At 40.4% G+C, this 25711-nt stretch overlaps 1 protein-coding gene across 2 annotated transcripts in view; it reads left to right on the top strand.

Annotated features, from left to right (window-relative positions):
• Nucleotides 1-4949: 4949 nt before the first annotated feature.
• Nucleotides 4950-25711, top strand: part of LOC108702318 (B9 domain-containing protein 1) — a 40522-nt gene continuing 19760 nt past the window's right edge. The window contains exons 1-6 of one of the 2 annotated variants that reach the window (XM_041578715.1): nt 4950-5169; nt 5516-5584; nt 10202-10313; nt 10408-10464; nt 16541-16637; nt 22046-22108. In XM_041578715.1, coding sequence (XP_041434649.1) covers nt 5110-5169; nt 5516-5584; nt 10202-10313; nt 10408-10464; nt 16541-16637; nt 22046-22108 — 458 coding nt within the window. In that variant the 5' untranslated portion in view covers nt 4950-5109. The remainder of the gene's footprint in view (nt 5170-5515; nt 5585-10201; nt 10314-10407; nt 10465-16540; nt 16638-22045; nt 22109-25711) is intronic. The other variant, XM_041578716.1, reaches the window with a different exon arrangement.

The raw sequence follows: 25711 nt of genomic DNA, 5'->3' as shown, positions 1-25711 counted from the left end.
TATACATCTGTAACCTTGTTATGAGCTAAGGGGCCCAGTCTGAAGACCAGTTATTAAATTAAAGCTAAATAAATACTTGAAAATGGCATATTCCCCTTGAAGTCTGAAGGAGAGTAGAAGTGTGGGGTGTTGCACGGAATGAAAGAGTTATTGCTGACATAATGCCCAGTGCCAGCTCCCAGCTATTTATCTTAAGGGCAATAGAAGAGAAATGCTGAATCCATCACAACTGTCACCCAGGACTCACTGCTGTGCTGCTGTGTGTTATCAGAGTAGGTACCAGTTACATTAGCAACACATGGGGGTTACATAGTTAAATTTGTGGGGGTGTCGTTGGGGAGGGATAAGGGGACCGTTTGCGGTTTCATTCTCCTTTCATGTTATGAGTAAATGTAACTGCTACTGAAAGCTGCATCTGTCTTTCCCTCTGCACTGCTGGTTCTGACTCTGAAAACAATGTAGCAGAAGCCAACCTTGTTCACAGGTCTGTGAATCCACTGGCTTCTGCCACATTGCTTCAAGAGTCAGAACCAGCGGCGCAGAGAATAAACTTTTGAACATTTGTAAGGAATGTCAATTGGGGAAGTTGCTTTGAATGATATTTTCTTTCATTAGGCAAAATTATATTTTTGGGTTTACCTTCCCTTTAACCATTGCACTGATGGAAAAAGGTGATTTAGTGAATCCCAGTTATAATGGACCCGCCAATGTGTATGGGCTTATTTAAAAGAGACGCGGGGATCTCATAAAGCATTTTGTCAGCAAAACTTTGTTTTTAATGAGTTTTTGGGAAGTCGCCTGATTAATCCCGCGCGGTGAAGCCACCGTGAACTTAATTTATTCTCCCCCTCTCTTTTTTTCCCTTCTTCACCTGACTGCTCCTGCTTGATACGGTTTGTATTTATTGCTATCAGCCGCATTGAGCTAATCTCCGGCAATGGGAAGGGCTGCGTATGTGCAGCAAATCCACCACTGCAAAAAAATGAGTTGCATTGTCTGTGATTTCAGCCTTAGGCCTCCAGTCCTGCAGTCCTATCATTAAGGCCTATGGCATACCTCCCAACTGTCCCTTTTTCGGAGGGACAGTCCCTCTTTTGACAGCTCAACCCGCAGTCCCTCATTTGTACTGGAAAGTCCCTCTTTTCTCTGCACTGAACAGCCAGAAAAAGAAACAAAGTTTCTCACTTATTTGGCTTTTGGCAGAGAGCCCAGAACAGCCACAGGTGCAAATAAGATACTTTGTAACAATTTTGAGACACAAAAACACAGTTTAGATAAGGAGAAATATTTTCAAACTTTCATAACCTGCCAAATTTTGTAAAACAAACATGGTAATTAGGGGGTGTGGCTACAGAAAGGGGTGTGTCAAAAAATTTGCTGCGCTACGTGCGGAAAAATATTTTTTGTCCCTCTTTTTACTTCCAAAATGTTGGGAGGTATTCTATGGAGCTCCGAATTACAGAAAGATCCTTAACCTGGAAATCGGTTATGCATTCCGCAGAATAGATCCTACGGATTGATTGAGATTCTACAGATGGGCAGGTACATTTTGCGGATCCAAAACTAATGACGGAAATGCACAAGGCAATTAAAAAAGTTAATTTTAATTTATGCATTAGGCTGATGGCCTGGTACCAAGTAGTTTTTAGCAGATCTCCAGGCAGCCAATCAGTAGTTTTCTTTTAAACAAGTAATGCTGCCTGCTGATTGGTTGCTGCTGTTGGATGGTTAAAGGGGTGGTTCACCTTTACTTTTATTAACTTCTATTAACTTTACTATGTTATAGAATGGCCTACTCTAAGCAACTTTTCAATTGGCCTTAATTTTTAATTCCTTACAGTTTTTGAATTATTTACCTTCTTCTTCTGACTCTTTCAAGCTTTCAAATGGGGTCACTGACCCTATCTGAAAATAAATGCTTTGCAAGGCTATAAATGTATTGCTACTTTTTATTACTCAAACCCTAGGGGCAGTTAAAGGGGTGGTTCACCTCTAATTTACATTTTAGTATGTATTAATACCCAGGCCGCCATCAGGGGGGCACAGGGGGCAGGGTCGGACTGGGCTGGTGGGATACCGGGAAAAAACCTAGGGCTCTAGTGGGTCCCGCCGACCCAGATCTGAACCCTGGTTTTCTTTCTTCCCTGGTTATGGCAATAAGCAGTAGGTGCGCTGACGCAAGTGTGCGTGGTTACGCGCATGCGCGAGCGCATTAGCGTGCTTGCTCACATGCGCGGCTGGGGTTGATGCCAGACAGAAGGCCCTGAGGCAGCAGCCCCGGTGGGGCCTGAAGGGGGCAGGCCCAGATTTGTGGTAAGGCCACAAAGGCCAGGCTTAGGGCAGCAAAATTTTAGGGGCGGCATGCTGCCCTGCCGCATCGTAAGGGGTATTTAAGAGCGCAATCGCACAGGGGCCGGCGATAGGTCTGTGCAGCTGGTGCTACGGCCACAGGAGGGGGCGCACATGTGAAGCTTCCACACTGGCCTCGGGCCGCGCTTGAATAAATCCGGCACTGGAAGGAGGGCCCGGCAGTGCTGAACTTTTCTAAAGGGCTGCGTCCCCCTTGACAACGAAGCCGAAGCCGTGCCACCCTTCAGAAGTCCCAAACCGCCAAAAAAGCCGAACAGCCGAAGTCCCGAAAGGAGGCGACACTGAAGTCCTGAAGCCACGAGTTCAATTCTACTGAACACCAATGTGTGGTTTTTTTAATCCCCTGGCCACCAATGTATTAGGTTAATACTCTATAGGCCCCTGCCACCAATGTTTTTTTTTTTTTAAAGAAAAATATTCTCTGGGGCCCCAACTTTCTTTTACTTGTAAGGGGGGCCCTAGCACCAATGTTTTTTATTTAACTTATAGGGGGGTCCTGGTCACCAATGTTTTTTTCTAACTTGTAGGGGGGCCCCTGACCACCCATTTTTTAAAAAAATGTTTATGGGGGGCCCTGACCATCAATAGCTTTTTATGGAGGGGTTACCTTATTTAGCGCTGATGTCTGTGTGGTCTTTTAACTGTGAAGTGGAGTGGGCAGGATCTGGGGTGGGACTTAGGGGTCGGGTGGGGTTTAGAAAATGTTGCAGTACACGGGCCCCGTGATTCCTAATGGCGGCCCTCATTAATACTAATTCTTATACAGATTATTATTATAGAATGGACAATTCTAAGCAGCTTTTCAATTGGTTGTTTTTTAGTTTTTAAATGATTTGCCTTTTTCTTCTCACGCTTTCCAGCTCCCAAAATGTGGATCACTGACCCCATTTAAAAACAAATGCCTCTTTAAGGCAATACATTTATTGTTATTGCTACTCTTTCTACTCCGGCCTCTCCTATTCATATTCCAGTCTCTTAGTCAAATCAGTGCATGGTTGCTAGGGGAATTTGGACCCTAGCAACTGGGTGGCTGAAACTGCAAACTGGAGAGCTGCTGAATAAAAAGCTAAATAACTCAAAAACCACAAATAATAAAAAATTAAACTAATTGTAAATTGTCACAGAATATGACCCACAGCAAGTCTACAATCACCCCAACACCGCACCCCTGATTGTCTCCTCTGTAGTTAAGTGTCTAGCAACCCCCTATCATTGGACCCTTCTGTCTCCCCCTAGTTCCAGCTCTGTTATTAACACTATACAAGTTCAGTAGGGGGGTCCAGATATGTTAAGTAACGTCACTGGCTGGCAGGTATATAGCTGGGGCACAACAAACTCCCCCCTGACTCTCCTGCATTTGAAGGGATCCAGGTTGGTAGCTTCAATAAGGCAAAGCAAGTGTATTCTAAGAGGGAACAGTGACACCTACTGGCTGCTCTTCCTCATTGTTCCATCATTCTAAATGATGTTGAATTGGATTTGATTTTGTCATCCCTTATAGTGTCTTCACTGGCAGGTCCTTATGTACTCAAGAGTATGGGGATAACCAGAATGCAGCAGGCAAACCTGACAGCCGCATATTGTAATTCTATTATATGATATTTCACTGAAATCACTATTGAAAATAGTTTCTCTTGTTCTCTGATTTCCTGCACTGCTGGTTCCTACTACACATATTCCTGAAGCAACCTTGCAGTACTCAGCTCTCCTCCTGCTGTCCTGACTTCCATTCCCACAATGCCTTGCGTGTTCTGCGCCCCTCTGATAAAGAATGGAGGCATCATGGTAACTGGCCTCTGCTGGAAGCGAGCAAATTATGTTTCAGTGGTAGTAGTAGTCAGGACAAGCAGTGCAGAGAAAAGTTTCTTACTTTCACCTTTCAGTTAACTTTAAGTATGATGTAGAGAGGGATATTCTGAGACAATTTGCAATTGGTTTTCATTTTTTCGTTTTTGTGGTTTTTGAGTTATTTAGCTTTTTATTCAGCAGCTCTCCAGTTTGCAATTTCAGCCATCTGGTTGCTAGGGTACAAATCACCCGAGCAACCATGCACTGATTTGAATAAGAGACTGGAATATGAATAGGAGAGGCCTGAATAGAAAGACAATAGAAAAGCAATAACAATAAATTTTTAGCCTTACAGAGCCTTTGTTTTAGATGGGGTCAGTGACCCCCCATTTTGAAAACTAAAAAGAGTCAGATTATAATTATCTTTTAAATATTATATATATAGATATAGATATAGATATATATAGATATATAGAGAGAGAGAGAGAGAGAGAGAGAGAGAGATAGAGATAGATATATATATAGAGATAGATTATAGATAGATAGATAGATAGATAGATAGATAGATAGATAGATAGATAGATAGATATAGATATAGAGATATATATATAGATATATATAGCTATATATATATTAGAATTTAAAAAGTAGAATTTGTCATTGTGTAACATACTAAAGATGAACCATCTGTTTTCTATTGAATCACAATGAGTAATTACATAAAGGAACCACAAGGTGTCACTGTTGTTCAATCTAACTTTCCCCATGGGGCGGAGCGCCCAGATCCTAAAGCGTTCCATGATTGGCTCACTGCAAGGATCGCACTTTTGAGCAATAAAGACACGCATCGCCTTCCGTAGCTTGTTGCCAAGACCGCCAGCGTCTCTTAGCAACAGTCCCTGCGCCTTCCTTTCGCTCTTCTCCGTTGATTTGCGTTGTATCGGCTGTGTTATGGCCTCAGGGCCCAGCGTTTTCCTCCTCAACGTGAGCGGACAGATAGAGAGCGCCGAGGTGAGGCCTTTTGTTGGAGCCCTAGACTCATGGGGCCTGTTGGTGACACATAGTTATGCTTCAAAGGCTGTAACCTCACCTGTGTGCTTCTAAATGATGCCAGTGACGTCATGAGATACAGTTGCTACTGACAGTGACGTCACATGACTTTTCCCTATAGTAATAAACAGGGGGGGCGGATATTCCATTGATAACATTTACTAATAGCCCAATACTATGGGCCTCAAGCTCCCCCTATGGAAGTCAATGAAACAGGCTTTTATTATTGTTTTGGGGGGTCCCCAGTAACAATATATGTTGTTTTCTGATGTCATAACATTTCATTGTTTTTTTTTTATTCTTCCAGTTTCCAGAGTTTGACGATCTCTACTGCAAGTACAGCTTTGTGTATGGACACGACTGGGCCCCCACCTCTGTAAGTCCTGTGTGTGTCTTGTTTGAGATATATTTATATATATATATATATATATATATATATATAGTGAATAAAGTACCCCCTCTTGTAAATTATAAGGATATTATAAATCATTATGATCATGATCATATAAAAACACGAGGCTGAAGGCTATGGAACTCTGAGGTTACTTCTAATATCCTCATGTTTTCCAACAAGCCAAACTTTATTTATTACACATCACTAAACTCCGTTTATAACTGATGACATCACTAAGAGTAGTATATATATAGTGAATAAAGTACCCACTATTGTAAAGTATAAGGATATTATAAGTTACCAAGGAGTTCCATGAGCATATAATAATAGCCTCATATTTTTCAACAAGGGGTACTTATTTATTATAATACAAAAGTTTTCAGAGTCACGTGACAGAAATGACATCACTAGTCACCGTTTATAACTGATGACATCACTAGTCACCGTTTATAAATGATGACATCACTAGTCACCCTTTATAAGGTTATAATTTAAAGGATTTTTATGGCTTTTGTGTATTATATCCGTATAAACGGTGAGTTCTGATGTCATCATTTATAAACGGTGAGTTCTGATGTCATTTCTGTCACATGACTCACTGAAATTTGTGTATTATAATAAATAAAGTACATGGGTTGGTGGGCAAAAATGAACGTCTTTGGAGATAGCAACCCTTTCAGCGACTGTATTGTATGGTACGGTCGCTATATAGACGATTTAATATTTATTTGGCGTGGATCCCCTACCGAGCTTACAATGTTTTTGGATTATTTTAATACTAATTCTTTTAATTTTGATATTTACCTTGAACAAAAATCCCACTCATATTGAATTTTTGGATACTTTGCTAATTGGTTCATCCGATACAGGCAAAATTGAATCTAAAGTCTACATTAAACCCACAGCGGGGAATACCATTCTGAGGGCGGATAGTTGTCACCCTCATCATACCAAGACAAGTATTCCATTTAGTCAATTTTTGCACTTCAGACGAAACTGCTCTTCATTAGAGTTTTATGATGAACAGTCTGTCACCCTAAAAAAATAAGCTTATAGATAGAGGCTATTCTCCGGATTTGGTAGAGTCGGCCTATCAACGGGCTAGAACAAGGGAGAGACATAATCTTTTACATAAAAATAAGGAAAGAAGGCACGAGGGTAGAAATACTTTGCCATCTAACAGTAATGATAAAACCATTATTTTTTTCAGTACACAATACAGTATGGAATTTAATGATATTTGTAAAATAGTACGTAAACATATCCCAGTTTTATATAATGATCCAATAATGAAAAAAATATTGCTAGATAGTGAATTAAAAACAATTTCAAGACGATCTCCTACTTTAGGAACCAAACTTTCGCCGAGCATGGTTTCCAGTCGAGGTTCTCTTTCATCTAACACTTGGCTGGCCGACGAAGGGCACTTATAAATGTGGGAAATTTCCATGTAAAACATGTACTGTCATTTCGATTAGTACAGACTTCAAATCAAATGTTACAGGAAAAACATACAACAACCGTACATATAATAATTGCTGTAGTAGTAGGGTTGTGTACTTACTTGAATGTAACTGCTGTATGACGCAATATGTTGGACGCACAATTCGTTCCCTTAAAGATAGAGTAAGAGAACATTTACTTGCAATAGAAAAAGGTGATACTAAATCCCCTATTGGCAAGCATTTCAAATCCTGTAGCAAACGTGGCATTCAGGATCTAGGAGTTAAAATAATTGAAAAAGTATTTACCCCCATAAGGGGAGGCGATCCACTCCTTTCTCTAAATAATCGTGAAGCCTTTTGGATTCTAACTTTACACACACGCAATCCAGATGGGTTAAATACCAGATTTGATATTTCACATTTTATTTGAATGAATTAAGTGGCTAATCATAATGTACCAATTGTCTAACTGATTTGTGACAACTTTATATTATTTTTTTGGTCTTAACTGTAACTGATTTGTATCTTTATGTATTACTATAGATACCTTTTAAATTTTTGTAACTAAAAAAATTTTGTAACTTAATACCTATTCCTGACCATTGGAGGTCACTATAGGGATTAGCTATTTAAACTGTTACCCTTGCTATTCTCTCTTATGCTTATGATTAAAGGGATACTGTCATGGGAAAAACATTTTTTTTCAAAATGAATCAGTTAATAGTGCTGCTCCAGCAGAATTCTGCACTGAAATCCGTTTCTCAAAAGAGCAAACAGATTTTTTTTATATTCAATTTTGAAATCTGACATGGGGCTAGACATTTTGTCAATTTCCCAGCTGCCCCAAGTCATGTGACTTGTGCTCTGATAAACTTCAATCACTCTTTACTGCTGTACTGCAAGTTGGAATGATATCACCTCCCTCCCTTTCCCCCCCCCCCAGCAGCCAAACAAAAGAACAATGGGAAGGTAACCAGATAACAGCTCCTTAACACAAGATAACAGCTGCCTAGTAGATCTAAGAACAGCACTCAATAGTAAAAACCCATGTCCCACTGAGACACATTCAGTTACATTGAGAAGGAAAAACAGCAGCCTGCCAGAAAGCATTTCTCTCCTAAAGTGCAGGCACAAGTCACATGACTTGGGGCAGCTGGGAAATTGACAAAATGTCTAGCCCCATGTCAGATTTCAAAATTGAATATAAAAAAATCTGTTTGCTCTTTTGAGAAATGGATTTCAGTGCAGAATTCTGCTGGAGTAGCACTATTAACTGATTCATTTTGGGGAAAAAAAATTTCCGATGACAGTATCCCTTTAAGGGCAGCTGAGCCCGAAACGCATCAAACAGCGTGTGTTTTAACATGGTCGAATAAAGATGGTGATTTTTAACTGACGATCTGGTGTGCGGAATTTACCTTCCTTCTCATTTCTGCTTGTATATGGCGTGGGACGCCGAAGTTCCTGCACCTGGACTTATGCAATAATTTGCCGGCTTTTGAATTTACAAAATCTGCGTTTCTGTCATTTAAACTTATGGCTTAATGTGCCCAATTGCATCCCATACAGTCAGAGTACAGCAGTTTACAAGTCCACACAAGGGGCAAAATAAATGCTTGCTGCACTTTGCACTTTCATACAGGTAATACTTGTCTGGGATGTTTGACCGGAAGCTAAATAAAAGTCCCGTCCTTTTTCCGCTCTTTGCAAAATGTTGTCAGATAAACTGTTAACTTTGCCTTTATTTTCTTGGCATATGAACATGTTCTCAAATCCACCACTAGGTGTCGCACTCCTATCACATTGCTCTGCATCTCACGCTGCCATTGCTTGCTGTATGGATTGAAGGCTACATGTTTATTCGAGGGGGGTTGTGGAAGCACTCTGAAGGCTAAATCAAAGTATATTTAAGTATAATGAAAGTGCTACTTACAATGCAGTGAAGTGCATTGTAAGTAGCACTTCCATTATACTTAAATATACTTTGATAGCCTGTGCTTTGATCCTGTGCTTGAATGGCTGCCCCCATTGCTACAGAGCAACTTGTTTATATAAACTATAGTAGTACTTATCTGTTATATATAGTAGTACTTATCTGTTATCTACTGTGTATCCTGTGCTTGAATGGCTGTCCCCATGGCTACACAGCAGCTTGTTTATATAAACTATAGTAGTACTTATCTGTTATCTACTGTGTATCCTGTGCTTGAATGGCTGCCCCCATGGCTACACAGCAGCTTGTTTATATAAACTATAGTAGTACTTATCTGTTATCTACTGTGTATCCTGTGCTTGAATGGCTGCCCCCATGGCTACACAGCAGCTTGTTTATATAAACTATAGTAGTACTTATCTGTTATCTACTGTGTATCCTGTGCTTGAATGGGTGCCCCCATGACTACACAGCAGCTTGTTTATATAAACTATAGTAGTACTTATCTGTTATCTACTGTGTATCCTGTGCTTGAATGGCTGCCCCATGGCTACACAGCAGCTTGTTTATATAAACTATAGTAGTACTTATCTGTTATCTACTGTGTATCCTGTGCTTGAATGGCTGCCCCCATGGCTACACAGCAGCTTGTTTATATAAACTATAGTAGTACTTATCTCTGCTATCTACTGTGTATCCTGTGCTTGAATGGCTGCCCCCATGGCTACACAGCAGCTTGTTTATATAAACTATAGTAGTACTTATCTGTTATCTACTGTGTATCCTGTGCTTGAATGGCTGCCCCCATGGCTACACAGCAGCTTGTTTATATAAACTATAGTAGTACTTATCTCTGTTATCTACTGTGTATCCTGTGCTTGAATGGCTGCCCCCATGGCTACACAGCAGCTTGTTTATATAAACTATAGTAGTACTTATCTCTGTTATCTACTGTGTATCCTGTGCTTGAATGGCTGCCCCCATGGCTACACAGCAGCTTGTTTATATAAACTATAGTAGTGTTTCTGAAGCAAACACAGCAGTTTTACCAGTGCAGGGCATGAATACATTATATTGTCATTACTTTTAAAGACTTTAATTTGTTGTTGTTTACTGTTCCTTTAAGTGACAATCTTTACAGCTTCTGCCTTGCACAGGAATAATCCAAACAAGTGTTTGTGATTTTTTTCCCTAACCAGTAGATATTTTTATACATTTCAGGGGGTAGAAGAAGGGATTTCACAGATCACATCGAAGAGTCAAGATGGCAAACAGGCTCTGGTGTGGAATTTCCCTGTTGAAATTACATTCAAAAGTACCAACCCACACAGCTGTAAGTATGACAAATGCATTTGCTGAATTTGCCTGTATATTTGAATAAAATCATTTTGATTGAAAAATTTCTGGAGTGCTGGTCCATTTTGAAGGCTGTATACTATATTTGACCAGAGCGCCCACCTTGGATTGTGAAAGGAAGAGTGCAGGTACTCTCAGAACAAATATATATATATATAGACAAATACAAGAGTCCCCTGCACTCAACCCATTATCAATATATTTAAGACAGAGACATTTTGTGCATACTGCTACTAAAAAATGCCTTACCCTTTAAACAAAACAGGGATTGTTTGTCCATATATTGCAATATATTTAAGCTGGCCAACTACGTCATTCATCCCATATCTGGCCAGTCCTACGCTTAATTTTCATCTGATTCATTAAGAATTCTATTGCTTCATTATACATTTTACACAGGGACTAAGTTTTACCTGCAACTTACTAGCTGCTTTCAAAGTAAAACTCCCAGATAATAATAATAATAATGGGTTGAGTGCAGAGGACTCTTTTATTTGTCTATATGTATTTTGTGGTCACACCCTCATTGCACCCCTGCCTAATGGTTTTAAAAACTAGTGGTGAGCACACACAACTTTCCCTTGTTTACTCTAAAATCAGATTTTTTAGTGATGGGAAAAGTCCGAACCCGAAAACCTGGCATCTCAGATCTGCCGAGGTTGCGTCCCGAAGATATCCTGACCTGCGCTGGGTTTCATGCAAAAATCAGAAAATTTTGTGGTTTTTCGGGCAAAAAAAAAATTCTGCACTGAAATGCGTTTCTCAAAAGAGCAAACAGATTTTTTTTTATATTTAATTTTGAAATCTGACATGAGGTTAAACATATTGTCAGTTTCCCAGCTGCCCCAAGTCATGTGACTTGTGCTCTGATAAACTTCAGTCACTCTTTACTGCTGTACTGCAAGTTGGACTGATATCACCTCCCTCCCTTCCCCTCCAGCAGCCTAACAACAGAACAATGGGAAGGTAACCAGATAACAGCTCCCTAACACAAGATAACAGCTGCCTGGTAGATCTAAGAACAACACTCAATAGTAAAACCCAGGTCCCACTGAGACACATTCAGTTACATTGAGTAGTAGAAACAACAGCCTGCCAGAAAGCAGTTCCATCCTAAAGTGCTGGCTCTTTCTGAAATCACATGACCAGGCAAAATGACCTGAGATGCATCTACACACCAATATTACAACTAAAAAAAATACACTTGTTGGTTCAGGAATTAAATTTTATGTTGTAGAGTGAATTATTTGCAGTGTAAACATTGTAATTTAGAAATAAAAACGACATCATAAAAATTATGACAGAATCCCTTTAAATTAAACGCTTATCAAAAAATATAGTCAATATAGTCTCTAAGCACTAAAAATGTGGTTTTGCCTTATTACTCTCCTCGGGGGGTATTGTCGGAAAGAACACACATCCTGGGGTGCAGCACTTAAACTGTTATTTCTCGGGAGGCAGTTTAATTAAAGCTGAAATGGCACGCAGCATATTTCCATTGAACCTGTGCCGAATGCATCACGAGAAGTCGGATCTTCCACCCGCAGCTTCTCTTTCATGTGTTAACATTATTTTCTCTCTAGCAGCTTTATCTGCATCGGGCTGATTATATTGCCTTGAACCTATTCCTGTATAAATCCCCCTTTATAAATGGTTTCCTCTCACCTGCACCTCAGATCCCATGTCCTGCTGGGGCTTTTCCACTCCTGCTGCCCTTATTGTCCTCTACAAATTAGAACCAATGCTGGAAACCTTCAGAGAAAAGAGCTGCACATCACATCTCTGCTTTTCCACAGTCCTTTAGCAGTAAAGATCTGTGTCTCCAAAGATGCCCCAGTAGCTCCCCATCTTCTTTTCTGCTGATTCACTGCACATGCTCTGTGCTGCTGTCACTTACTGAGCTTAGGGACCCACTCACAATATACAGTACACATAGAATAGAAATGTCACAATATAAGGCTGATTAGTAATTAATACACATAATTACTACATGGCAGCACAGAAACCAGTGCAATTAGCATCAGAATTTAATAATCAGCAAACCTGTAGCATCAGCTTATATTACAGGGGAACCTCATTTTCTGCTGGATAATTAGTGACGAGCCCTAAGCTTAGCTTCTCAACAGCCAATCAGAGCCCACTGAGCATGTGAGTGTCACAGACACTTTCCAAGATGGTGACCCCCTGTGATAAGTTTGAAGTCCTGGATCATTGCTGCTATTGACAAGCTAAAACTTTAGGCTGGTGCAATATGTGCAGTATATAAAATATGGCTTTTTGTCCAAATACATTTTTAGGGTTTAGTTCTCCTTTAAGGCCCATTAGGGAACATGATATGCAGGGACCACTCGCACAACATTTAGGGCTGAGCTCCACGGCCGGATAGGCGCTCGGCAACGAAACGCAGACGGCAGTTCGGAATGTAGTCGCATGCTTCAAAATATAATGGGACTTAATGAAAAGTACATGTGAAAACTGGTACAAACAGGTAAAATCGACATGGTTAGACTGTCAGATGAAGATGCTGCTTTCTGCATTCACATCCAACTAGGGTTGGACTGGGGGGCCCCCCGGGCTGATGCCTTAGGGGCCCCCTGAGCCCCGACTCTGCGGCAAATCCCCCTCTGGCCCTGTCCGCAGTCACCTTCGGCATGCCCACCCCTGTGCGCATATGTGTGTGTGCGTGCGCATACCTCGTTTTGCCACGACCGGAGCCGGAGACAGAGATCACAGCAGCAAGTGCAGGGAGCATGTCTGGGCCGGCAGGGCCGATGAGAGCTGGAGGCCCACCGGGTTTTTACCTGGCGCCCCGCTTGCCCAATCCGAACCTGCAACAGACTGTTGTGCCGTGTCGGATGTAATGTAGTTTTTACCTGCGACTTTTCGTTCAGTCCAATTTGTTAGTGAAGATTCTCATTCATCCAGGTCATGGTAGAAAATAAGTAAAATCAACTCGTGCTGTGTTTTTTTTTTCCTTGAAGATGTGTCATCCAACCGGCTTTCTCAATTCAGAATAACTTGTAAATAGGTACTTTTATACTCTGGTATGTTGCTTCAATCAGCATAATCTGGTTTTTGAACCAGTCACTCTCCCAGTCTAGAATCTGGACTTTTGTCTTTTAGGTGTAGGCACATGGAGTCCTGACCTGAGGAGCTGGCTCTTCTGTGCTGCACCATATGCTGGTGTAACTGTTGTTTGGTTTCCCCTACATTCAAATCAGAGCACTCCTCACTGCACTTTACCGCATACACAATGTTACTCTTCTTGTGCTTTGGGGTTGGGTGTTTTGGATGAACTAGTTGCTGCCTCAGTGTGTTGCTGGGTTTAAAGCAGATAGGGATGTGGTGTTTATTTAAAATCCTTCTAAGTTTTTCCAATGCCCCAGCTACACATGGGAGGACCAAGTTTTTCTCCTGTCCCGTTTTCCACCTTCACCTTGGTGTTATTGCTTCTCTTTATACCGGTTTTCACAAAGGCCCAATCTGGATACCCACACGTCTTCAAGGCCCCACTGAGAAGTTCCATCTCTTTCAACTTAGCCTTTGTGCTGGTGGGGATCTTGTCTGCTATGTGATGTAGAGTTTTGATGACCCCCAGTTTGTGATCTAGTGGATGGTGAGAGTCAAACAGCAGGTACTGGTCTATGTGGGTCGGTTTCCTGTAGACCTCTGTTTCCAGTTTTCCACCCTCTCTGACTCTTGCCAAACAGTCCACAAAAAGCCAGTGCGCTATCTTTTTATATTTTCCCGTCCGAGTTTTGTTGCCGTGCACCGATTAGGGCAGAACTCCGCGAGCACTTTTGTAGGATGGTGTTGGATCAACAAAATGCATCCTACAAGTCAGATGTTGCCTCATGGGTTAAAATATAATGGGACTGATGCAAAAATTAGATGCATAAACTACATGTGAAATTTTCCATCCGACACAACACGTCTGTCTGATGTGAACGCTGCATGCTGGGTCTTCATCCAACAAGATAAAAACAGATGGAGTTGGAAAGACTTTTTCTTCTCGTTGAAATATATTGACTGTTGGATGAAAACGCATAAACAAAAGACTTCTTCTGACTTATCTGATCTGACTTTACATTGTAGCCTAGGGGCATCAGATTTTGTAGCGTCCTACAAAAGCGCGTGGTGTTGCATGGCATGATCAGACAAAATCTGACCCACGAAATCTGATCAAAATCTCCCGTGTAGTTCTACCCTTTGGTAGAAACAGTCCCATATGGTCTACAGCAGTGACCCCCAACCAGTAGCTCGTGAGCAACATCCAACCCCCTTGGATGTTGCTCTCTGTGTCTTCAAAGCAGGTGCTTATTTTTGAATTCCAGGCTTGTAAGCAAGTTTTAATTGCATAAAAATTAAGTATAGTGTTAAGTAGAGCCTCTTGTAGGCTGCCAGTCCACATAGGGGTTACCGAACGGCCAATCACAGCCCTTATTTGGCACCCCAAGGTACTTTTTCATGCTTGTGTTGCTCCCCAACTCTTTTTACATTTGAATGTGGCTCACGGGTAAAAACGGTTGGGGACCCCTGGTCTACAGAATTATATGCAAGTATGGGATCTGTTATCTGGGAACCGGTTATTTAGAAAGCTCAGAATTATGGAAAAGCCGTCTCCTGTAGGTGCCATTTTATCCAAATTTTTAAAAAATTTCCTTTTTCTCTGTAATAATAAAACAGAACATTGTACTTAATCCCAACTAAGATTTAATTAATCTTTATTAGAAGCAAAACCAGGCTATTTAATGATTTACTAGTAGACTAGAAGGTATGAAGATCCGAACAATGGAAAGGTCCGTTACCCGGAAAACCCCAGGTCCTGAGCATTCTGAATAACTGATCCCATATGTATAGGCTTAAATAATAAAGTTCTATTTCCCACAGTTTGGTTATGGGATTCTTTTTACTGGAAACTAAATAGGGTTGCACTGAATCCAGGATTCGGTTCTGGATTCGGCCTTTTTCAGCATTCAAATCCAAATCCTAATTTGCATATGCAAATTAGAGACAGGAGGGCAAATCGTGTTAATTGTTGTCACAAAAACAAGGATGTAAAAAATGTTTTCCCCTTCCCACCTCTAATTTGCATATGCAAATTCAGTTTTGGTTCGGTATTCCCCCAAATCTTTTGCAAAATAGTGGATTCGGTGCATCCCTAAAACCAATTATCCAAGAAGCTCTGAATTAGAGGACACTCATAGAGTAAATTTTACGCAAATAATTAAAATTTTTAAAATTGATTTATTTTTTCTGTAATAATAAAATTGTATCTTGTACTTGACCCTAAATAAACTGTATAAAATCATACTGACGGCAAAACAATTGGGTTTGTTTTAAATGCATTTTTATATTATTTTTAGCAGCCTTAAGGTAGGGTGATCCAAATTACGGAAAGATTCCTTATCCTGAACCCCCCAGGCATTCCAGGTAATATTTGGGATCTGGGTTTACACTTGTGTGCTGTTCTCCTGGGTCTCACAAAAATCATTTACACCAGGCCCCACATTGCTCCTTATGCTTATAGCCAATGATCAGCAGCAGTAAAAGGGGTATAGTACTAGTTGGGACTGTTGAAGGAGGCAAAATTGAGTTCACAGATTATGTAAACTGTCCCCTCAAATCTTCAAATGTAGGGTTCATATTTGGTTCAGAATTTCAGGATTTAAAGGAGAAGGAAAGGCTAAAACTAAGTAAGCTTTATCAGAAAGGTCTATATAAATACACCAGTAAACCCTCAAAGTAATGCTGCTCTGAGTCCTCTGTCAAAAAAAACACCACATTTCTTTCCTTCTATTCTGTATACATGGGCTCCTGTATCAGACTTCCTGTTTCGGCATAAACCTCGAGGGCAGGGCTTGAGCATGCTCAGTTTGCTCCTCTCCCCCTCCCAGAGCTATGAGTGAGCAGGGAGAGACTCAGGTAGGAAGTGATGTCACACCAAGCTTTTATGGCAGCTTCTATCCTAAACAAACAGAGACAGTGTCTAGAGCTGTTTACTCAGGTATCGTTAAGCATTCTGCAGAATAAATATAGCATTCTAGCTTGCACTATTGTGGCTAATCTGTTGACAATAAACAGTCTTGGAGCTTTCCTTCTCCTTTAATTTGTCCCTAATGGTTTTGCCCAAGAGAATTTAGTCATCATGTCATGTTTGTCTGTGCCTTATTTACACATATATGAACCATTCATCACTTGTAGGGCCGCAAATTGTTATCAGTGTCTATGGCCCTGACGCCTTCGGGAATGACGTAGTGAGGGGCTACGGAGCAGTTCATCTCCCTTTCACTCCTGGGAGGTAAGTACTTATAAGTGGAAATGTACCTAATAGTAATGTGTGGGCTGACCTGAAGCCAGTGGGTTGGGCGGGTTTGGATCAATTGACACACAAAGTTTGCTGGACACACTTCTTTTTATATACACACGTGGTGGCGTGCCCCTCCCCCTTCCATAAGTTGTGCGGACACGGGTATATAAATAGGAGTCCACTGCATGTTATGGCTGTGTGCGCGTTCTTGGGGGTTTTTGTAATTTACATTCATTATTTATTTTGGTTTTTTTCCAAGATATTAAGGGATACATGTACTGTTAATATAAATGAATTTTGTTACAACGGCACCACCTGCTGGTCATTTTCCCACCAGTCTGACCACAAAGTTGTCAGGAGAAGGAAAGACGCTGCTCTGATGTTCTTTCTTCTGTTTAGGACAGATGTGAGAAAGGTTTCTATTTTTTATTCCCTAAGCAGAAGAACATCAGAGCAGCCTCTTTCCTTCTCCTGACAACTTCCTTGACTACTTGGTGGTCAGACTGGTGGGAAACTGACCAGCAGGTGGCGCTGTTGTAACAAAATTCATTCATATTAACAGTACATGTATCCCTTAATATCTTAGAATTAAAACAAAATAAATAATGAATTTACATTACAAAGTTCTTAGAATAGCACATTTATTAATGTTACATTCACTTATTTTAAAGGTTTATTTATCTTTTAAAATTGTGTTTTCTCTAATATAAAAGGCATGTGGTGTAGACATAGTTTCCCCGCAGTCATTTGCACATGGGACCACTTGTATCAAGGTACTTTCATCAGAATGTGCTCCTTGCACTTGCTGTATAGTAGGATTTCATTCCCAATTGGGTGCACAGAGAACCCGGGAGCAAGCGCCACCTCCTGACCAGACAATAGAATTAGGTTTCATGCAGCGCCCAGCATTAAAGGATAAGTAAACCTTTAAAATAAGTAAATGTAAAATTGATGAGGGTGCTATTCTTAGCACTTTTGCTATTTATTTTGTTTTTATTCCAAGATATTAATGGATACATGTACTGTTAAAATGAATGAATTTTATTACAACGGCGCCAAATGCTGGTCAGTTTCCCACCAGTCTGACCACCAAGTAGTCAAGGAAGTTGTGAGGAGAAAAAAAGAGGCTGCTCTGATGTTCTTCTGCTTAGGAAATATTTGAGAAAGGTTTCTAATTTATTTCCTAAGCAGAAGAACATCAGAGCAGCCTCTTTGTTTCTACTGACAGCTTCCTTGACTACCTGGTCAGACTGGTTGGAAACTGTAACAAAATACATTCATTTGTATTTCATATGCATGTATATGTATCCCTTAATATCTTGGAGCAAAAACAAAATAAATAATGAATGTACATAGCAAAAGTGCTTAGAACAGCCCCCTCATCATTTTATATTGACTTATTTTAAAGGTTTACTTATCCTTTAATAAGCGCATCACACTTGAGCAGAAAGAATCAGGCACAGACGTCACATGGAGATTGGGCTTGAAATGACACTTTGCTTACTGCACTTGCAGACGTACACGTGCCCCTTGGTAAATTATACAGTGACATATCTATGACCCGACTGGAGTTATTTATACAGCATTACAGATAAACTCATTATTTCCATATCACGATGTTCCAGTCACTCGCGGCTTTGTTATAGTCTGACCTGCCTGACCACTGTGCTGGCACCTTATCGGCAGTCTTTGTCTCTGCTACAAAATAAGGGCTCACTTTCCCCTCAGCAGCGAAATTACCCCTTGCATTTGCTACACGATACCTGTAGTATGCCACGTGTAGTTTTGTATTAAAACCCACTTGTACAACTCTGACAAGGAGAGCTGACTCTAATTCTAATTCTTTCATTTGTAGAACATTAACTGCCATTTCTGAAATCTCCATAGTGACTACCATTAAGGCCCAATTATGTGTCTATGCTGTATTTTTAAAGGGAAACTATCTCAAAAATGAAAATGTAATATAAGCTTCATCATACTAAAATAAGTAACTTTGTAAATACAACCAATTAAATATTATGCATCATTTCTGAAATAATCAAGTTTATATTCACTATTCCCAGTGTCGGGCTGGGATGCCAGGGGCCCACTAGAAAACCTAACACTGAGGGCCCACTTTCCAAACTACTATACCTCCTCTCCTCAAACAAACGCTTTTATCTCTACATACTATACTCTATTCTTCCATTATTAAGACCCTTAAAGAAATACAGAAATGACCATGAAACAGGCCAAATGGTTAGAAGCAGGAGGGCCCACTGACACCTGGGCCCACCGGGAGTTTTCCTGGTATCCTGGTGGGCCAGTCCAACACTGACTATCCCTCTCTCAGCATCTGTTTCTCCTCATTTTGTCTTCATTCAGCAGTTGGTTGTCAGATATTCATTGACAGTTAGATCCAATGTATCTTATAGGGGGGCTTCCTTTCCTAGAAGATGTATTAGAGCTCACTCAAATAACTGATTCCAGTACAAACAAAATCTAACAAAATAACTGCCTTTTGCACAAATTCTGCACGTAGGGAGACATGATGTCTGGTGATTTTAATAGACTGAGCTCTAATACATCTGCTAGGAAAGGAGCCCCCCTATAAGATATATTGGATCTAACTGTCAATGAATATCTGACACCCAACTCCTGAATGAAGAGAAACAGATGCTGAGAGAGGAATAGTGAAGATAAACTTGATTATTTCACAAAGAGTACAGCATTTTTAATTGATTGTATTTAGAAAGTTTCTTATTTCAGTATGCTGAAGCTTATATTAAAGGGATCCTGTCATCGGAAAACATGTTTTTTTCAAAACGCATCAGTTAATAGTGCTACTCCAGCAGAATTCTGCACTGAAATCCATTTCTCAAAAGAACAAACAGATTTTTTTATATTCAATTTTGAAATCTGACATGGGGCTAGACATTTTGTCAATTTCCCAGCTGCCCCCAGTCATGTGACTTGTGCCTGCACTTTAGGAGAGAAATGCTTTCTGGCAGGCTGCTGTTTTTCCTTCTCAATGTAACTGAATGTGTCTTAGTGGGACATGGGTTTTTACTATTGAGTGTTCTTAGATCTACCAGGCAGTTGTTATCTTGTGTTAGGGAGCTGCTATCTGGTTACCTTCCCATTGTTCTTTTGTTTGGCTGCTGGGGGGGGAAGGGAGGGTGATATCACTCTAACTTGCAGTACAGCAGTAAAGAGTGATTGAAGTTTATCAGAGCACAAGTCACATGACTTGGGGCAGCTGGGAAATTGATAATATGTCTAGCCCCATGTCAGATTTCAAAATTGAATATAAAAAAATCTGTTTGCTCTTTTGAGAAATGGATTTCAGTGCAGAATTCTGCTGGAGCAGCACTATTAACTGATTCATTTTTTTTAAAAAAAATGTTCCCATGACAGTATCCCTTTAAATTATATTAAAAGCGCAAATCGCATTTAAAGGAGAACTCAACCCCCCAATTAAGAAAAGCCCCTACCTACTAACCTAGACAGTCCCCCCACCCTGCTTCCCCACCCCCCGCATATTTCAATAACCCTGAAAATGTCCCCGGAAAGATGGCGCCCACAAGCTCCGCTGCACTTACTCTGCACTGATAGGTGAGAAATATTTAAGGGACATTTACAGGTTAGGTCTAGGTCAGTAGGTAGGGTCTTTTCTTAATTGGGGGGGGTTAAGTTCTCCTTTAAAGTGGACCTGTCACCCAGACATAAAAAAAAGTATAATAAAAGTAATTTTCAAATTAAACATAAAATGTAAATTTTATTTTCTATTAAAGCATTCATATCTGTTGTAAGCTCATTTAAAAATCTCCGCTGTCAATCAAATATTGCCTGCCCCTCCTCTATGCCTTGGGCAGACAATTACTTTCACTTTCCATTCAGCACTTCCTAGATGTCACTGCTCTCCCCACATTCCCCTGTTCTCTTAAACATTTAATTGTGTAACCAGGGCATGGGGATGGACATCAGGTCCCCCATTCTGGTGCACAAACAAGATTCTGAGATGAGATGATGTTAGGCTTGTCTTAATAACAATGTCCACAAATTGGCTCCTGCCTACTTCCTATAATTAGGACATCCTAGACTGAAGAAAACCAAAAGTCAAATAATTTATACAAAGTTCATTTTGCTTGACTAACGTGATAAAATAGGATTTGGATTCTTTTTTTGGGGTGACGGGTCCCCTTTAAGTGCACCTATTACATAACTTGCCATAAATGCTCTGTTACACTACAGTGCCAGTTGAACAAGGCCACAGTGCTAACCAGCTGGCTTATATATGGCTGTTGCGGGAGTTGTAACTCCTTCAGAAGAAGGGGGTGCCACCAGTTAGACGTCATATTAATTGTAAGGTAGAGAAGTAGCCCTTTTGTGGAAGCGATAAAGTCGAGCAGTTACGGGGCCACAGGTTGAACATCAACCAATGTGTAGAGGTCAATGTGAAACCCATTTCTACCTGTTGCTACTGACACTTGCTAGCCCCCCCCCCAGGTCTGATTATTCTTTGAAACCCAATAATGTATTTTCTATTCATTTTTGATGCCCTTCATCCACAGTTGAATTTATCAAGGAGAAGTAAGGACTCTTGTCCTATAAATCCTTGCACAGTGCAACAGAGTGCAGGCTGTAGAGGGTCATTGCAAAGCTTCTCAGTCTAACATTTCATACCGTTCAGTACCAAAGGAATATGTTCTGTCTGGACGCAGCCCGAGGATCCGAGGCTATAACCACTTATGTGTACCATGGCACCTGCACTTGTCATAGACACACTCCATTTGAAACATTGCCAGTACTAATGTGCTGAGTACAATGTGACGGAAGTAGCTGCTTCTTGTTTAATGTTTCTGGTGGGGGGGTACTTAGTCTATTATATCCCCTCAGGGAACAATGACGTCTATCCCTAATCAACGGCATCAAGAAATCTCCCTCTGTGCGACACAAGCCTGAGCAGCAAAGGCAAAGCATCATCCGTTTATCTGACGATTGTTTACTTTTCTATGGGATAAAGTAGCTTTAGCATCTAAGATTATGTGTTTGTTCATGACATTTTACGTTGCATGATGAGATCCACCTCTCACGGCTGCCATTCAAGTCTAGGCAAAGCAGCCCGAAACGCCACAGGCCATTCCTCGACAGTTGTTTTTCATAGACTGTATTGTGATCCTAAGGGGTTTCTCCAGTGGCGTAACTAGTTGTTACTGGGCCCCATAGCAAATTCAATTTAGGGCCCCAAAATATTTATAAATTGGCCTATTTTACCAAGATATATTAAAATTGCTAATTAATTAGGGTCTCACTGGGCCCCCTACACTCCTGGGCCCCCCTGCAACCGCAGGGTCTGCTTCCTCTATAGTTACGCCCCTGGGTTTCTCTTTTCTTATGTGGTTGTTTTATTCTCTCAGACATACAAGAACCATTCCAATGTTTGTCCCAGAGTCATCGTCCAGACTGCAGAGATTCACCAGGTACAGTACCAGTATGAGAACATGGATTCACCATTATACTTTCCCGGGAATAGGCACTAATGTATCATGACATAAAGCACTTGAATCGAAGGAGCTGCTTGGATGGGGGGGTGAGGGTTTTACAGATTGTCCAGCAAGGCCAGTTGCTTTTGCATATCAAGCCTTACAGTTCTAAACACCACACAGAGCAGTTATTATAGGGGAACTATTGCGAAAATTAAAATGTAATATTTGCTTCAGCATAGTGAAATAAGAAACTATCTAAATACAATCAATTAAAAAATCTGTACTGTTTCTGAAATACTCAAATTTCTTAGCATCTATTAGCATCTCTTAGCATCTATTTCTCTTCATTCTGCCTTCATTCAGGAGTTGGGTGTCAGATATTCATTGACAGTTAGATCCAATATATCTTATAGGGGGGGGTCCTTTTGCCTAGAAGATGTATTAGAGCTCACTCTATTAAAATCACCAGAAATCCTGTCTCTCTACATGCAGAATTTGTGCAAAAGGCAGTTGTTTTGTTAGATTTTGTTGTTGTATCATGACATACAGTAAAGCACTTGAATCGAAGGAGCTGCTTGGGTGGGGGGTGAGGGTTTTACAGCTTACCCAGCAAAGCCAGTTGCTTTTGCGTATCAAGCCTTACAGTTCTAGACACCATAAAGAGCAGTCATTAAAGGGGTAATATCGCGAAAATGAAAATTTAATATACGCTTCAGAATACTGAAATAAGAAACTTTCTAAATACAATCAATAAAAAATTCTGTACCGCTTCTGAAATAATCACGTTTATCTTCACTATTCCTCTCTCAGCATCTGTTTCTCCTCATTCTGTCTTCATTCAGGAGTTGGGTGTCAGATGAATGATTCAATATATCTTATAGGGGGGCTCCTTTTCCTGTAAGATGTATTAGAGCTCACTATAAAATTCACCAGACATCATGTCTCTCTACGTGCAGAATTTGTGCAAAAGGCAGTTATTTTGTTAGTTTTTGTTGTACTGGAATCAGTTATTTGAGTGAGCTCTAATACATCTGCTAGGAAAGGGAGCCCCGCCCCCCCTATAAGATATATTGGATCATTCATCTGACGCAAAACTGCTGCATGAAGACAGAATGAAGAGAAACAGATGCTGAGCGAGGAATAATGAATATAAACTTGATTATTTCAGAAAAGATTCAGAATTTTTAATTGATTGTTTATAGAAAGCTTCTTACTTCTGTATGTGGAAGCATATATTAACTTTTGATTTTCACTATAGTTCCCCTTTAAACATGTCAGAAAATGAGTGTCATTGTATTCTATATGTGGGCTATTACAGAAGAGATTTTTACAGCATGGAGGAGGCTCAGACAGCCCTGTCCTTATTGCCTGCCATAGGGCAGTTGGTAAGAACTGGGCCTCATTGCAGTTTGTATATCCTACTGCTCACTGACTTGCATGTCTGAATGATGTTCTAATAAGGGGACAGGTAAGGAGAGAAATATGGGATGCCTAGTTGCTACCCCTGCCTATCTTAAAGGACAAGGAAAGGTAAACTAAAGAAGTAGGCTAAAAATGTTGTACATTATGTTTTGAGCTTCTGTACCAGCCCAATGCAACCACAGCCCTTTAGCAGTAAAGATCTGTGTCTCTAAAGATGCCCCAGTAGATCCCCATCTTTTCTGCTGATTCACTGCACATGCTCTGTGCTGCTGTCACTTACTGAGCTTAGGGACCCACTCACAATATAGAGTACACATAGAATAGAAATGTCACAATATAAGGCTGATTAGTAATTAATACAGATAATTACTACATGGCAGCACAGAAACCAGTGCAATTAGCATCAGAATTTAATAATCAGAAAACCTGTAGCATCAGCTTATATTACAGGGGAAGCTCATTTTCTGCTGGATAATTAGTGACGAGCCCTAAGCTTAGCTTCTCAACAGCCAATCAGAGCCCACTGAGCATGTGAGTGTCACAGACACTTTCCAAGATGGTGACCCCCTGTGACAAGTTTGAAGTCCTGGATCATTGCTGCTATTGACAAGCTGAAACTTTAGCCTTGTGCAATAAGTTCAGTATATAATACATGGCGTTTTTAGCCACATTCATTTTCATGGTTTAGTTCTCCATTAAATAAAGCAGTGTCTAGAGCAGGCAGCGCTGTACTCAAGGGGCCATTCTGTGGCCATTCTTCAAGACACTTATTAAAAAACTAGATGGCAGACTGACAAATTAACTAATGACCCCCTAACATACTCTGCCCTGTATAGTCTATGTGAAGTCCTTGGAAGACATGTCCTTAAAGGACAACTCAGTGACTATGTAATGTATAGACCCGTTGCTTCCTAAAACAACAGGGTCCCTCCCAGGAGTTCACATTCCTATAAGATCACTCTATAGGGCCAATGAGAATGAGATCTGCAAGGGACCACTTGTGAAAACATATAGTCAGGTGCTTCTGTTGAGGCGTGTTAGGAGGCGATGGCCTTGCTTAAACTGAGGTTGAACTTGTCTGTAGAAATAAGTTGTGTTGGTAGCCACCACTGAGTCTTTTTCAACCCCCCTCAAAATCTTTGATTTAGGAGTCATTTAGGTTCCACTGTACAACCCCCATGCAAATACTAAGTCTGCTTCTCTCTGCCCAATCACATGAATTTCATGTGTCTACTTTATTGTGGCTCATTTTTGGCTTCTCTCAAAATCTTGATTTTGTTGCATCCCATTACAAATTAGATCACTACGGTAAGTGTCCGTGCCTTGGAAATCAAAGATAATAACCAGAAGCCTCTTAAAATACCCAGAACAGTAGTAAATGGGGAAAATCTGTAAATGTGAAAGCCCACATACCCCCTGCTAGGGAGAAAGCAATACACGAGGGCCTCCATATATCGTCTATGGCTTTACAGTGTATTATTACGAATCACTCGTTCCTAATAAGCCACCATCCCACTATTGTCATGGTGAGATCTTTAAAAAGCAAACCTATAAGAGCCTCATTATGTCCCATTGTGTTTTATTACTAATCACTCATTCCTAATAAGCCACCTTCCTACTACTGTAATAAGGAGATCCTTTATATCTGGCATCTGAATGGCTTTTTAGAGCAGTGAACAGTACAGCAAATTTGACAATAGAGTAGAATAAAGGAGAATGCTTTTCTCTATACCCCTATCCATCAGCCTGCCGGGAACCTGTCATGGGAAATAACAAAAACACCTCATTTGAATTAGTTAAAGGAGAAACTATAAATTTATAGTTTAAAACCCTTAAATAATTATGTTTTTTAAAAGGTAGCATAAAGGTTGCATTTTGATTTTTTCTTGCTTATTCAGCTGCAGTTTTTCATCTACATAATGAAGAATCAGCAACCATTTTGTATTGGGGCAACAGTATTAACTTGAGCCCCAACAACATGCTCCAACTTTCACGTGACATAAAGCTGACCACATCCAAGTATTACAAAGTAATAAGCAGCCACTTCTTCCTAAGCACTTTGATCTAAGTGAGGAGTTGGGCCCCATTTCAGTATGGCATTATATAGAAATGAAATGTAATCCTGTAATGTTTCTAACTGGGGTATTGAACTATGACTGATATCTGAATAGTTAT

Source organism: Xenopus laevis, chromosome 9_10S (assembly GCF_017654675.1).
Source record: "Xenopus laevis strain J_2021 chromosome 9_10S, Xenopus_laevis_v10.1, whole genome shotgun sequence".
Lineage (NCBI taxonomy): Eukaryota > Metazoa > Chordata > Amphibia > Anura > Pipidae > Xenopus > Xenopus laevis.
Note: the sequence above shows the minus strand (reverse complement) of the source record. Positions and strands in the feature narration are given on the sequence as shown.